The 15,468-nt window shown below is 30.2% G+C and overlaps 2 protein-coding genes across 2 annotated transcripts; one reads left to right on the top strand and one right to left on the bottom strand.

Moving 5' to 3' along the window:
• Positions 1 to 227: 227 nt before the first annotated feature.
• On the bottom strand, positions 228 to 14,192 carry LOC123291608 (splicing factor 3B subunit 2). The gene is made up of 11 exons (XM_044871952.1): positions 14,030 to 14,192; positions 13,372 to 13,738; positions 12,982 to 13,179; positions 12,011 to 12,272; positions 11,249 to 11,441; positions 1,922 to 2,143; positions 1,668 to 1,861; positions 1,236 to 1,590; positions 917 to 1,176; positions 532 to 856; positions 228 to 462 (listed from the first exon to the last, which is right to left on the bottom strand). The coding sequence occupies exons 1-11, from the start codon at positions 14,048 to 14,050 to the stop codon at positions 394 to 396; spliced, it is 2,466 nt and encodes an 821-aa protein (XP_044727887.1). The 5' UTR covers positions 14,051 to 14,192; the 3' UTR covers positions 228 to 393.
• On the top strand, positions 3,365 to 8,711 carry LOC123291609 (protein hook). The gene is made up of 4 exons (XM_044871953.1): positions 3,365 to 3,808; positions 5,703 to 5,950; positions 6,324 to 6,605; positions 7,336 to 8,711. The coding sequence occupies exons 1-4, from the start codon at positions 3,436 to 3,438 to the stop codon at positions 8,335 to 8,337; spliced, it is 1,905 nt and encodes a 634-aa protein (XP_044727888.1). The 5' UTR covers positions 3,365 to 3,435; the 3' UTR covers positions 8,338 to 8,711.
• Positions 14,193 to 15,468: the final 1,276 nt, after the last annotated feature.

The following is a 15,468-nucleotide window of genomic DNA, read 5'->3' as shown; positions in this document are numbered from 1 at the left end:
TTTATGCCATTTTGTTTTTTTCAATTGCTCTATCAATAGTATGAACCGCATTCTTTGTAGAGACTTATTTATTACAGAGGGACTTTAAAAATAGCCAACCTAGCTTCTAAAAGTCTAGGTGACTTTTTAAGAAAAATACAATAGTTTTATGATATTACAGCCTCCAGCACGATGCAGTTTTACTCTTGTCTGTAAAAAATAACAAAACTAGATATTGAAACTAGATATTTTCACTGTAATAGCGTTTTATGTGTGAAATAATGACACTTTATTGATACACATAATAACTTTATAGCTTTACAATTCTTCACTTACAATACTAAAACAAAAAATTCAATTTTTCCCCTAAATTACGGAAATGCAAACTTTACCATATCTTACAAAATAAAAATTTTAAAATTTAAATTCTTTGTATTTCTTTGATTGTTTAGTATCAACATTTTGTTGCCGTTTACGTTTACTCTGAAACAAAAAAATAAAACATTAATATTTTGAAAAAAATTAAATTTTATTTTTGTAAACATTATTTACCTTCTGCCGTGCCACATGCTCGGCTAACATATCAGATAAATCTTCCTTTTGAAGTTGTGATTGTTGTTCTCGCATTTGCTGCTCATAACGGACAGCCATAGCTTCTGTATCCAAATCCAATTCAGAAGGATCTAGTGCCAACTCAACTGTTCCTCTATCTACCGGTGCTGTCGTTTGGCCTAATCTACGTGCAGCCAATACAGCAGGCGGCGGAGCTCCACCAGCTCCTGTCATATCGTAAACATGTGTTGATGCCATCATGGCAGTACCAAGTCTTTCGTTTCGCCGCTCTGGTAATACTTGATATAAAACTGGAGTCTCACCACTGAAAATAAATTTAATTTTAATATATTTCTTTTTAAATAAATTTATTACTTCGCCTTACCCTTCCATTTCGCTCTCAATTTTTTTCTTTCGTAATTCAATTGTATCTGGAGTTTCCATACCAGCTGGTACACTACTTAAGCCACTTGGTGTAGCTAAACCTTCAGCGGGTGTTGCTAATCCAGCTGCCACAGCTTCTGCATCTTGTCCTTCAGCTCCAACACCTTCTTCTTCTTCACTTTCTTCTGCACTGGATTCTTCGGATTCACTTTCAAGTTCTCCCCATAACGTTCGATCTATATCAGTATCGTCAGGGCCATCCTAAAAAAGTTAAGAATTTTAGAAATAATAGAGAAACAAAAAAATTAAAATAAACTTACATCAACATTTGCTAGTTGTGAGCCAAATACATCGCCATACAAGGGTTTACCATTCTCATCGACGGGAGGTTTACCCCAACCGCCAGCATGATAACCAAACGAACAATTTTCTGGAATTGGTGCATTTAAACCAGGTATTTTTAAATTTGGATAGGATGGCGGTGGTCCATAACGTTGCATGGCAATCAGCCACGGTGGCGGAACTTTATTACTACTTGGGCCAACTGGCATACCTAATGCAGTTCTCAGCTCTTCAGATAAATCACCAGGTTTTTTCTCTTTTAATCGAGTTTCGTACTCTTTTCCTTCATAATATAAATCACCATGAATTGTCATTTTTGGTTTGGTCTGCCATCTAAAAAAAGAATTTGTTTAAAATTAAAATAAAATGAAAAGTTTTCATTTTTACTATTATATTTCTAAATTACTTACTTAAAGAATGCATCATGCAATTTCTGATAATCAATATCAATTTTCCCCAATTTAGGTCGAACACGTTCTCTCATTTTGGCCTTTAACGTTTTACTTTCGTCTTTATCTTGTAGAGAAGCTCGCATCTCCATAATTCCAGTTTTCTTAATAAATTCTGGTAAATTAAAGGGAGGTTTTTCAATACCTCGTTTTCCCTAAAAAAAATATAAAGGATTAGCAACATTTTAGAAATTAGCTTGATGTGAATTTGTTACCTGTAAATATTTTCTTTTAAAACACCAATGTCTGGGTACTTGAACAGTATTTCTATGAGCTTTTAACTGTACTAAAAGTTTAGGATCTCTTGCGGTGACGTCATGCATTTCAACAACATCTGGTCGTGAAACTAATTGTTTTAATTCCGCAACACTTAAACGAGTTAATTTTTTTAATTTTCTTTTTGATAATTTTGCTTTTTCTCCAGCATCAACTTTTTTCTGAAAACAAAAATTCAAAATATTTTTACGACTTTTCTTGTGCCCTATTTTTGTGACTTAATCGGTAATCTTAAAAATTGCAAGAAATCCTAGGAAAATTTTTGCCTCGGGTTTCAAATTTCCTGAAGTAAGAACGAAAAGTCACGTAAGATGCTTATTTGACCATTAAACAAATATTTTTTAAAGAAATTGCCTGCAATCGATTGGGGAAAACGCACTTCACATATATTTTCAAATTACATTTCAGAAACTATGCGTCCAATCATCAAATGAATTCGTTTTTTTCCAATCATCTAATCATCAAATGAAACAAATTTTTCTCGATTTTTTTCAATTTTCTTTAGGACCCTTTAAAAAATCGAAATTTCTGGTTTCAAAATTTGATGAAATTCAGTAAGCGTAAGAGTAATTTTGACCCAAAAATACAAAAATCGGGTTTATTTGACCATTGGAGAATTATATTCTATGTTATCGCCCAAAATCTTATAAAAAGTTTTTTTTGTTAAAATTTTCTGTATCTCAAAAACTACTCATCTAGTTGCCTTAGAATGAACTAGATTATTTTTATTTTTTTGGGTCTTTTTACATTATATGTTCCAAAAAAGAAACATGACAAGTAAAGTTACATATTCCAAATATAAAATCCAAAAAAAATTTTTGGTGGATAATTTCTAAGATTTTTTTTTTTTATACTTCTAAAATTTGTCTGATTTCCCCCGTTTATGGCCACTCTGTTTGTGAACAAGATTACCATGTAATTGAAATATTTCTTTTTTTTTTGTTAAGATCTGTACAACTATTTTTCACATAATAGGATTCACGAAAATAGAAATTTTCATCACAAATAATGGAAACAGGAATGATTCCATTATTATAAAGGCCCTATTTCATACAGGAAGTTATTAAAAATTTTTTTTTCTTAAATATGGAAACAAAAAATAAATATATATATTTTTTAAATTAATTTAAGAATTTTTTTTTAAATTAATGAAATTCCGCAAATAACATCCAAGAATTTTGTTATGTTAAAAGAATTTAATACTTTTTTAAAATTCGCGCTATAACATATGGAAAAAATATATATAGAGAGGGCAATACTGTTTAAAACCTGTAGATACATCGTCGAAATGTAATGAGAACATTAAAAAGAAATAAATATACCAGTACACAATTGGAAAAAAGGAGATGGGTAGAAAGAATTATTACAAATATTTGATAAATATTTTAAGAACTTAATGAAAGTACCTTGTCAAGTGAAGTGTCAAATGTGCTAATTTTTAAAACATTTTCTAATGAATAATACATGTAAAATGGATGATGCGTTAGCATTGTGTAACAGTTTAATAAAATGGCTTCAATCGCTTGAAATTCAAGGACCACAACAAAATGCAATTGAAATAAGTGATGGGGTTGCTGTTGCAAATGCATTATCACAAATTTGTCCAGAATATTTTAATCAAACGTGGTTGTCGAAAATTAAAATTGATGTTGGCACAAATTGGCGTTTAAAAGTTAGCAACTTAAAAAAGATTGTAGAGAAAGTTATTGAATATTATCAGGATGAATTAAATTTAAATGTATTGGATATTGCCAAACCGGATGTCTCCAAAATTGGGGAAAGTGCTAATTCAATGGAATTGGGTAAATTATTACAATTAGTGTTAGGTGAGTTTATCAAAAATTTCAACATTTTGAACAGGTTGTTAAGAATATTCAATTTCTATAAAATACACCAATTGCTCCTTCGATAATTTTGATGTATCTTTTATCCAGAAGAAATCCCTTGATTTGATAATAAGGAAAATCTATCCTGCAGTTCAAAGGATTTTAATGGTATGGAAAATTTCCCTTCAAAAATTAGAAAGTGTTGGTTTGAAGGTATTGCAATAAAGTCTCTTTCAAACTGGAAAATATCCAAATGAAAAGTTATTGAAACTGAAGTAAACAATTATTTATTGTTTCAATTATTTCCAAAACATTATTATACCATACATATATGTAATATGCAAGGTATAATAAGTTTAGTCCCAAGTTTGTAACGCTTAAAAATATTAATGCTGTGAACAAAATTTTGGTATAGGTGTTTATAAAATCACCTAATTAGTCTATTTTCGGTTGTCTGTCTGCCAACACGATAACTCTAAAACAAAAAAAGATATCCAGCTGAAATTTTTACAGCGTACTCAGGACGTAAAAAGTGAAATAAAGTTCGTAAATGAGCAACATTTGTCAATTGGGTTTTGACCTATGGGTCCGTGGGACTCTCATCATGTAAACCATTAGAGATAGACAAAAGTTTAAATGTAAACAATCTTCTTTATCAAACAAAAAATAAACAACTTTTGTTTGAAACATTTTTTCGTAAACATCACTGTTTACCCGTGAGGGCGCAAATTAGACGTAAATTATATAGTATGTATTTTATGGGGATATCAGTTACGTATGTGTGACAAGTATGTATGTGTAATGTGATAGAATAATCAATACTGTCTATGCATAGTATTTAAACAATTAACTCAGTCAATTGTTTGTTTTCACTTGTATTTTATTTATGTTAAATTTAATGTGAAAATTTAAACAATAGTCAAAGTAAAATAACATATTTGTGTGAAAAATTCGCACAGTTATATATTTTAGAAAAATTTGTTAAATTATTATGTATTACATCAGAGAAATGATTATAAACGGCCTTATAGATTTGTTCTACATACTTTGGAGATTAAAAGTATCTTTTTTCTATGTTTAATCAATCAATAAAGTACCTATTTGTTAAATTGTATCAAAATTTTCAAACAATAAAAGTACATAAGTTACAATTTTTCGAATCCAGAATTGCTTAATAAAATTTGTATAAAAAATCAATGTTTTATCTTTATTTCACGAAATTGGACAGAATGTAAAGATACGCGGCTGGCTCAATAGAAAATATTCTCTTAGTAGACGAAATATCGATTTAAGACAAATTAAACACGTATCGAATTCAATTGATAAATTGTTGTCAGTTTTATAGTGTGGGCGAACCTTTATAATAATAAGTAATTATCTATTGATTAAATTTTTCTATGATAAGAAGTATTGAAAAAATTAAAACTGTTTAAGTAAATAAATTATTTTACAGAATTTCTTGCGTTTTATATAATAAATATTGTAGGGCTCCGTTGCCGATGTCGGTAATGAATATTTGCATATAATTTTAGAGGCTCTTAAGTCTAACAATTTCAATATACCTTAATTTGCAAATAATAAGAACATGAATGCAAAATTATACAACTAAAAATTTTGAATTTACTAAACCTATCTGAGTAAACTTGACCAACTTAAGAGTTTGAATTTTAAATGACTTTTTTTTTCAAAAACATAGGTACAGATGTGTAATTTTCTGCATTCAAATAGGAAAACTTGAGCTCGTAGAAAGTTTAACATGTCAAAAGTTTTAACAAATTAAAAAAAATCTAAATAAAGGAAGCCTTCCCTCCATTTTCTCTAAAAAAAATTGTTAAAAGCAGAGGCAAATTTTTGAAAAATATTGAAACTGAAACCTCATTATTTTATTAAACAGGCTGTGCCGTAAATTCTGAAAAAAAGCAAGAATACTACATAACCAGAATAATGGCAATGGAAGAATCTGTACAACAGAGCATTATGCAAGCGATACAATCATTAGATGAAGCAACCCGTGGTCGAGGACCGTTTTCTTTACCTGAATTAGCAGATCCTACACGAATTCAACGTTTGAATTCCGATTTAGAAGATGCAAATGAAGCACGAGAAAATTTAGCACAGAGATGTCATGAATTAGAAATACAAGTAATTAAAATTTGTTCAAAATTACTTTTCCATTCAATTAAATATTTAAGAATCTAAAAATAATTGAAAAATATAATCAATATTGCAAAAATTTAGGCCTTAATTCGAGACTACATGCGCGTTAAAAATAACGGATATAACATTCAACGAATCTAGCTTTTGAAAATAAGCGATTTAGCAGGATATTGTGTTAAATAGAACTATTTACGTTCGAGTGACTCATTTTGCAATGTATAGCCAGAAGAAATCTTGTTAAAATCAACTAGTTTGAAATCAACACCCGTCATTTTTAATGCATTTGTGTGTAGCTCAAGTTAATTTCATCTTCTAAATTTGATTAAATATCAATAATATTTTTATGAATAATGTTTAGGTACAAGCTTTAACTGAAGAAAAATTATTGTTGCAAAATGAAAGAGATCAAATACAACGAACAGCAGAATTGCGTAGCGCAGACTTACGAAGGCAAATCGATCACGTAAAAGAAGATTTATATAAAGTTGAAACAGCACGTGATGATTATTGTATAAAAGTATCGGAATATGAAAAACAAATTACGTCTTTACAATCGCGCATCGATGAATTACAGTATGCTGCAGAAAAGGCTGTGCAATTAAAAGATGAAGTAGATGCTTTAACAGAAACGGCTGAAAAGGTAAATAAATTTACACTGTTCTTACAAAATTGTCATAATAATTTTTTAAACTTATTGAAATTGAAAAAAAATACGAATTCGGGTCGGCAACGAATCTTTTCAAATGATTTTACCAGCTTTAAGGTATTTTCAAACTGTATTAGCTGATCGGGTGTATTAACATATCAATAATATTCTCTTTTTTGGTAAATGAAACTGATCGTGTAACATAAAATAATAAATGAAAAAAATGACAAAAAAATCTATAATCTTAATTTTATAAATTAAGAAATATTGTGAAATTTCCCTAAAAATCATACATAACATTAAAAAAAAAAGTCCTTTTTTATGCATATTTTATCAAAAAAACGATGTATATTCTCCCAAAGTTTTAAGGAAACTATTTCTAGGAAATATAATAAATATTTCTAATAAATTGAGGAATGTATTTGTCGAATTTCAGAACAATTCGAATAATCCGTGACTATATTGAGAGATTGATTTTTTAATTTAATTATTATTATTTTTCTTTAATAAATACTTCCCAGAAAATTGTAAAAAAATGAAATTTAAATGAAAATTTAATCACGTAATTTTGATCTGCAATTTTTAAATTTTTTGAAAATCGAATTTAGTTTGTCTGCTCTTATCAAGATAGAACGAATATTCTATGGAGTTTAAACTCGAGCTCCGTGAAACTGAAAATCATCTCGAATATTCATAAATTTTAAATAAGATGACTTATTTCTAGGTACATGCAATGGAATTGCAATTAGCCTCATACAAAAAGAAATTAGAAGAGTATGCTGATTTAAAGAAACAAATGAAAATATTAGAAGACAAAAATTCAGAATATTATCAACAGAATATGAACTACGAGGAAGAAGTTAAGAAAAGTATTGTTTACAAATCACAAATCGATATTTACAAAAAACAATTAATCGAACTAAATAAAAAATTAGACGATGAAATCCAAAAAGTTGATAAAGCTGAATTTGAAAATAAAAAATTAGAAACAAAACTATTAGCATTCCAACGTGAACGTGACACATTGTTAGCCGAACGTGATTTATTAAAAGAAACAAACGAAGAATTACGATGTGGTACACGAATACCACTCGATAACAGTGTTGGAGATGTTGCACGTGAATTAGCTGCACCGGAATTACGTGAACGCGTTGCATTTTTAGAAAAAGAAAATCGTTCGTTACGCTCTGCTACTAATACAATGAACACGGATTCAGCTGCGACAACCGCTTTATTAGAAGAATGGAATCAACGACAAGAGGAATTACGTGTACAATTACGAGCGAAAAATCAGAAAGTATTAGAATTACAAGCGAAATTAGATGAAGTGAACAGTAATGGAGATACGAACGCGTTAAAACAAAAATGTGCCAGTTTACAGGAGGCTTTAAATAATAAAGAAATTGAATTACAAACTATTAACGATCGGCATAAAAAGAGTTTAGAAAAAGCACGGGAAATTATCAATAGTATGCAACCTCGTGTTAGTAATGAAGATGTTGTATTAGCACGAAATAATGAACGCAATAATATACAACCTCAAAATGGTGTCATGAAAGATGCCGAAGCACGATTATTAACAACAGCATTTTTAAATTTAGGTGAAACGTGTCAACGTGAAGCTGTTGATGCACGTTTAGCTTTGTTAAGTGCAGGTCAAGGGCATACTTTCTTATCAAGGCAACGACAACCAACACCTCGTAGACCGTATAACCGACTTAAATGATTTATCATGAATACATCATTTAATTTTAACACAATTTTATATGTTATTGCATGACATTTTAGTTTATTATTATATCTCTCACTGTGTCTGTGCGCGCATCATACAAAAACTACTAAAGATATGCGGCTTTTTTAACAAGTAATAATTGAGTGATCATTTTAAGATGCATTTAACGAAAATATTGCCGCAGGAAATCAAATAAAAAAAACAATCGCCGTAAAAAAACAGCGTAGTAGTGGAAATGATATAAACTATGTACTTGCGCGCCAAATGAGGGAAAAAAATATTTTCTGCTTTACATAAAACGTTCAGACCTGAAAATGTTCAGCAAAACGGACGGGCAATAAATAGTTATAAATATATTAATAAAGTATTTTGTTAATGCAAATTGAAGTATTTTTAAAACGATTTATTGTAAATTATTAATAATTAAAAATTAACTACTATATAAATTTTTAAGAAAATGAATAAAACGATAACAAATTAACATGTATTTATTTGTATTTGAGAAGAGTAGAACATCCATCTCATTTTCTGCTCAAAAAATGCTCTAAAAATTGATGAAAAAATAAGTGTGCAAAATGAAACTCATCTCACAATTTCCCATTTTACATGTTTCCATAATTTTCAGCGTGTTTGTATCTTTCGTGAAATTCGTTAATTGTTTGATTGTATTAATAGCAAGGATTTTGGGGGTATAGTAGCTTGATAAAAACTAAAATCTACACATAAAATGTTCCCTGTTACAAAATGAACATAAAAATTTAGGCGAGTGCTTAATTCTATTTTCACACCGGCCCACAGTTATGTCAAAGCTTTGCACCGGTTTACTTATTTCGTCACTTAAAAGCGTTAGAAACAAATATTGTGTATTTCTTTTCTCCGTTTCAGAAAAACAAGGGACAATAAAAAATTGACTGAATCAATTGTTGAAATACCCTGTATAATTTATTTTTAATAAATTAGAAAAGTTTTAAAATCAACCTATTTATAGCGGTCATTCGTTTAGTTTTCGAAATACAGGGTTAGGCAGGGAGGTATGGATGATTTGAAAAAACAGTTACACACTCATTTTTAAACGAAACTCAAAATTTATTTTTTTAATGTGTACCTTAGATGTTGCCATTATAAAAATTAAAGAAGGAAAAATTAAAACATTGATTACGTACGAAAAATAACATTTGTTAAATGCTGTCAGTTTTTGTTCATATACTCCTGTAGACGTTGTGAGAAGTTGTCCATACTCCTCTGAAGCATTCACTCAGGATTTCAAGTGTACGTGGTTTGTTTATGTATACATGTGCTTTTAGGTAGCCCCATAAAAATAGTCACAAGGTGACAGATCCACATCTCCACGCAACGAAATGAGGCTCCCAAGGAAGGTCTGCCTCAAAAATTCCATAGCTGCTCTTGATGTATGGCATGTCGTCCCATCTTGTTGAAACCATACTGTGTTGAGGTTGATACGTTGTCTTCTCAATTGTGGCAGAAAAAACTCACGCAGCATCGTTAGGTAACGATCTGTATTGACAGTGACGGTTCGACCGTTTTCTTGGAAAAAGTAAGGGCCAACAATAAAGTTTCTACTAAAACCACACCAAACAGTCAATTTGTCGCTGTGTAGAGGTTTTCAATTGTGGCAGAAAAAACTCACGCAGCATCGTTAGGTAACGATATGTATTGACAGTGACGGTTCGACCGTTTTCTTGAAAAAGTAAGGGCCAATAATGAAGTTTCGACTAATGCCACACCAAACAGTCAATTTGTCGCTGTGTAGAGGTTTTTCATGTAGTTGACGTGGATTTTCAGAAGCCCAATACCTATAGTTCTGCTTGTTTACCACTCCTGACAAATGAAAATGGGCTTCGTCACTCATAATCAAGTGTATGGACAAAAACGGACAGAATTTAACAGATGTAATTTTTCGTACGTAATCAATGTTTTAATTTTTCCTTCTTTAATTTTTATAATGGCAACATCTAAGGTACACATTAAAAAAATAAATTTTGAGTTTTGTTTAAAAATGAGTGTGTAACTGTTATTTCAAATCATCCAAACCTCCCTGCCTAACCCTGTATTAAAAAAAATTTTTTCTTGTTTTTTCAAAATCTTTTACAAAACTTACTAGTTGAAGCCACCAACAAATTTTCAACTTTATCTTTCATAATTTTGGAGAGAATGGAGACCAAAGTTTTCTCCTAATTTGCGTCTTCATGGGAAAACAAACATTTACAAAAAAATGTTTAAAATAGAAGTTGTTTATTTTTAATCAGGAACATTTCTATACCCTGTATATATGAAACATATATCAAAGTATACTAATGTTAATCCCACGTTTTTAACGCTTAGAAATACAGACGATACAACATAGATTCGTTGGATCTTTGGCTAGATGTAAACCATTAGAGATAGAACCAAAATTTAAATGTAAACAAGTGACCGTTAAGCGTTACAAGCTTGGAACTAAAATTAGTATATCTTGATATATTATACATGTGAAAGTAAGAATGGATTTGAATGAAACTCTACAACAATATAGCTCATACATCAGAAAACACATGAGCTACAATTTATAAAAAATTTAATTTAACCTGACATTTTACTACGCCATCTACAAGCATCATTTTGAATCATAAATTAAACATTTCTGTAAAAATAGTAAATGTAAAACAATTCATGGCCATTTTTCTGGTATACTCAATGAACTATGGTTATTTTACATTTAAAAAAAATTAAAAACTGTAAATGTATTTTACCTTTTTAAAACAATCCCTACCATTATTTCGAGTGTTATGGAAGAAGGGTAAATGAGAGCGAGGTGAAGGCTATAACGCGGTCTTTACCAATCTTTACTTCAAGTCAAAAATATTTTGGAATCTCTAAAATTTGATATACCATAAAATTTACTTACATCATCATCACCTTCTTCTTGTTGGAACTGATCATCATCGGCAGGAATTGCAGGCACACGATTTGATGACGCAGGGGTTAAGGTCGATGCCAACAAATCCTTTTCGTCAGATATTTTAAAAGCTTCAAAAATTCGATGAAATTGTCTGTACATTGGAGCTAATTCATGCAGGCCTAGGGTTTCTTGAATATACCTGTTAATTAAAAAAAAAAATAATTAATTAATTTTAAATTACTCGACAAAAATTGATTTTTTATTCAAACGATCTAGAAGGAAGTGTTCTTTAATCGGAAATTTTCTTTACTTTGAGAGGTTCCCATATTTAAAACATAAAATGTTCAATGGTGCATATACCAGCATTTTCTCTGATAGTGAGTTATGAAATGGACAATGATCTGAATATCTAATCATTCTGGCATGAAAAGAAATAAAGTAACGAAATTCAACCCACAATCCCACAGGTAAGTAGATAATGAATATCTCTATTCAATTTATTTGTAGCTGTAGAAGTCTCCAGCTTTAGAATGTTAGAGCCTGAGTTTTTTTTGAGATAAGTTCTGTCGGAGAAGCCTTGAGTGTTTACCATCTCCTATGACCTCGACAAAGTCATGTAACTTCATTTGCTTATAATAATTAAAATTTATCACCAGGAGATGTCACCAGCTCCAAGTGATGGATTGCTTTCAAGGAGAGAAGAGAAGAAATTGAAGTACACATGCTAGAAATTTAATTGGAGTAATGTCATTTTTTTTAAATACTTACTCGACTTCAACATCAGTAGTTTCACTTTCTTTTCCATTAACTTTTTCTGTTGTTTTATCTTCCGTTACTTTTTCTTGTTGTTTCTGTGCCTTGCGTGCCTTCTTTCGTTTCTTTTTACGTTTATTTTTACTTGGTCTTGATACACTTTTATCTTTTGTTTTATTTGATGTTTCGTCATCACCTTCGTCGGAATCCGCATCACCTTCTAGCCCATAGGAAATTACAGGAGTGGGAGACTTTTGTTCGGGTATAGTTTCTTGAACTAAAAATGTTAATAAATTTATTAAAATAATCCCGTAATGAAATTGATGGAGAAATCTAAGCTTCACAATAATTTTCCCAAATTAATAATTTTGTTGAATTTTAAAATACTCGATACTAGTGTAAAAAAAAAAGTATAAAACTTAATTTGTGCTTTTTAAAGACATGGATACACAAACGCTAAAACAAAGTATATCAATTTCATTTTGGCATTGACATTTGCCATTAAATTCGTGATTTACGTAAAAAATTACAATTTGGATTTTTCCGGATGTTTTTTGAACATTTTAAAGAAAATGTTCATTATAATTTAACTATGGAGTGTAGAAGTATGAAGAATAATAAAATAAGTGGCTAAAATGGCGCTTATGTAGCGAAAGAGTGTTTGATGTGAACTTCTCTATCCTTCTCTAACTGGTTTAGTTCTCTATCCTATTCTTATTACTTTGAGCACATATTTTAAAATTTACAAGCGCCATCTTTATTTCATGCTTTACGACGGACACTTTTTATATTTAACACAATGTATTTCTTAAAACTACGCCCGTTATTTTTAAAGTTTTTGTTTTTATTTTCATAAAAGTAAACAATATTCAAATTCCTCAAATTATTCATTTAACATTCTCCCTAAGTGTCCCAAAAATGAGTTTAGTAGTTTCAATTGTGGCTACTTTACTAATTTTTTTTGATAATATAATATAATTTTTTACCTATAGTTACTTCTTCTGGATTTACACCAAGTTCTTGAGCCCTTTGATCCTTGAAGGCTAATGCTTGTTCAAGAGCCTGTGGTAAAACTACTACTTCATTCGGATTCTCGCCAAGTTGACTTGGTCGTTCGACCCGCATTGTTAATAATGATGGTAATGCCTTTTCTTTATTTACACCATCTTCCACACCAGGTGGGGCTAAATATTGTACGAATATTAGTATAAAATTTAAACATTAGAAATTAGTTTAAGAAATAACGCTAAAATTCGACCCTAAAAGATTATCGTTTGCCAGTTGATAATAAATAAGGCCATCCAAATAAAATTACATTACTTATATAATACAGAGCGAAGAAGTTTCTCTAAATAGATTGTTAAAAAATTACATACCCATCATATCATCTGATCCGGTACCAGGTGGTCGCATATTTGGATTCCAATTTGGTGGTGGTCCAGGTTGCTTACCACCAGGCGGTGGCGGACCACCCATAACTTGTGGAGGAGGCATTGCAGTTGGTGGTGGTAAAAAATTTGTCGATAATAGGCTAGGAATTCCTGTGGGAGCTGGCGGAGGTGGGGGTGGAGGCCCATTTTGACCCATTGCTGGCACCGATAACATTTGTCTCTGCATTTCAGATTCATGTTCGTTTAACGATTCTTGTTGCATTTCATGCAATGCAGATTGTTGTAAACGAAGCAATTCATCTTGGCGTTGTTGCTCAATCATCATTTTTTGTTGTTGAATCCGATTGTTTATCTACGAAATACATGAAAATAATCAAATTTTTTACGAAAAATTAATCTGATATATTTTTGGAACTATATACAAACTTCGCCGACGACACTGAGTTTATGTTTACAACTTTAGTTTTTGAGGAAACTATTAATATGCTTAAAAATTTTTTTAAGTAATCACTTTAATACCAACCAAAATAATTGTTTTAACAAAGTTTCGATTTAAACAATGAATTGAAAAGAAAATAATTTTAAAAAAATTAAATAAATTTATAAAGATGTTGTATCGCTTAACCTTAAAAAACTACATTACCTCATTTTTCCCTTCGTCCATTATTTATTATATCGTAAATTTCCAATTAATATATAAAGCAATTTTATTTAATTATATTTTACTTTTAAAAAGAAAAATTATTGTTTATTTATCATTACGAAAAATAAATTTGATTATATATTTTTTCAGTAAACATGACAGTCGGTGAAATTATTCATGTAGGTAGGTAGGTAGGTATCAAAACTTTTTTGACGGACAAACGGTTAAGTATAGGATGCGTGCTGACTTGTTTACAACTTGCTCCTGTTACGCTTAAAGGAAAAATAAAATACATAGACGTCAATAGAAGATAATAACTGAGTTAATTGTTTAAATACTCTACATATACTAGAGATTCAATGTTTGAACTATTTTTAATTAATAAAATTGTTCAATATATAAATATTATTTATAAAGTTTAAGAGAAAATGTTTCAAACAAAAGTTGTTTCTTTAATCATTATAAAAACATTTTTTTGTATAGGCCAATCAACTTAGGGTTTCACTTCGGAATCTAACGGAATAAGCTGATTACTTGTACAAATCTTTATTAGTTTAATTTGATAGTGAAAATCATATACACTACACAAGAGAATTGACAAAATTTGTCAATAAAATGGCAGAAATTATAGCGTCGCTTGTGTTCCTTTTGTCCCAAGTTTGTAACGCTTAAAAATATTAATGCTATGAACAAAATTTTGGTATAGGTGTTTATAAAATCACCTAATTAGTCCATTTTTGGTTGTCTGTCCGTCTGTCTGCCTGTTCGCCTGCCAGTCTATCCATCTGTCCGTCTGTCTGCCAACACGATAACTCAAAAACGAAAAAAGATATCAAACTGAAATTTTTACAGCGTATTCAGGACGTAAAAAGTGAGGTCGAGTTCGTAAATGAGCAACATAGGTCAATTGAGTCTCAACCTATGGGTCCGTAGAACCCATCTTGTAAACCGTTAGAGGTAGAACAAAAGTTTAAATTTTAAAAATGTTCCTTATAAAAAAAATAAACTACTTTTGTTTGAAATATTTTTTCGTAAAGATCACTGTTTACCCGTGAGGGCGCAAATTAGACGTAAATTATATAGTATGTATTTTATGGGGATATCAGTTACGTATGTGTGACATGTATGTATGTGTAATGTGATAGAGTAATCAACACTGTCTATGCATGGTATTTCAACAATTAACTCAGGCAGTTGTTTGTTTTCACTTGTTATACGTGTTATATATGTTATATATGTATATGAAATATACATAGTATATTATGTTTAGTCCCAAGTTTGCAACGCTTAAAAATATTGATGCTACGAAAAAAATTTTGGTTTAGGTGTTCATAGAATCACCTAATCAGTCCATTTCCTTATGTCTGTCTGTCTGTCTGTCGTCTGCCCGTCTGTCATCACGATTACTCAAAAATGAAAAGAAATATCAAGCTGAAATT

This window comes from Chrysoperla carnea, chromosome 2, assembly GCF_905475395.1.
Source record: "Chrysoperla carnea chromosome 2, inChrCarn1.1, whole genome shotgun sequence".
In the NCBI taxonomy this organism is placed as follows: Eukaryota; Metazoa; Arthropoda; class Insecta; order Neuroptera; family Chrysopidae; genus Chrysoperla; species Chrysoperla carnea.
The sequence above is the reverse complement of the archived record's forward strand: the minus strand, read 5'-3'. Positions and strand labels throughout refer to the sequence as shown.

Excerpts from the sequence above, each read along its gene's own strand:
- LOC123291608 (XM_044871952.1), bottom strand. The coding sequence starts at position 14,050 with ATGGACGAAGGGAAAAATGAG. Across the intron at positions 13,739-14,029 it reads TGGACGAAGGGAAAAATGAG|ATAAACAATCGGATTCAACA; the intron begins GTAATGTAGTTT and ends TGTATTTCGTAG. Across the intron at positions 12,273-12,981 it reads TCCAGAAGAAGTAACTATAG|TTCAAGAAACTATACCCGAA; the intron begins GTAAAAAATTAT and ends TAACATTTTTAG.
- LOC123291609 (XM_044871953.1), top strand. The coding sequence starts at position 3,436 with ATGAATAATACATGTAAAATGGATGATGCGTTAGCATTGTGTAACAGT. Across the intron at positions 3,809-5,702 it reads ATTATTACAATTAGTGTTAG|GCTGTGCCGTAAATTCTGAA; the intron begins GTGAGTTTATCA and ends TTTATTAAACAG. Across the intron at positions 6,606-7,335 it reads TAACAGAAACGGCTGAAAAG|GTACATGCAATGGAATTGCA; the intron begins GTAAATAAATTT and ends ACTTATTTCTAG.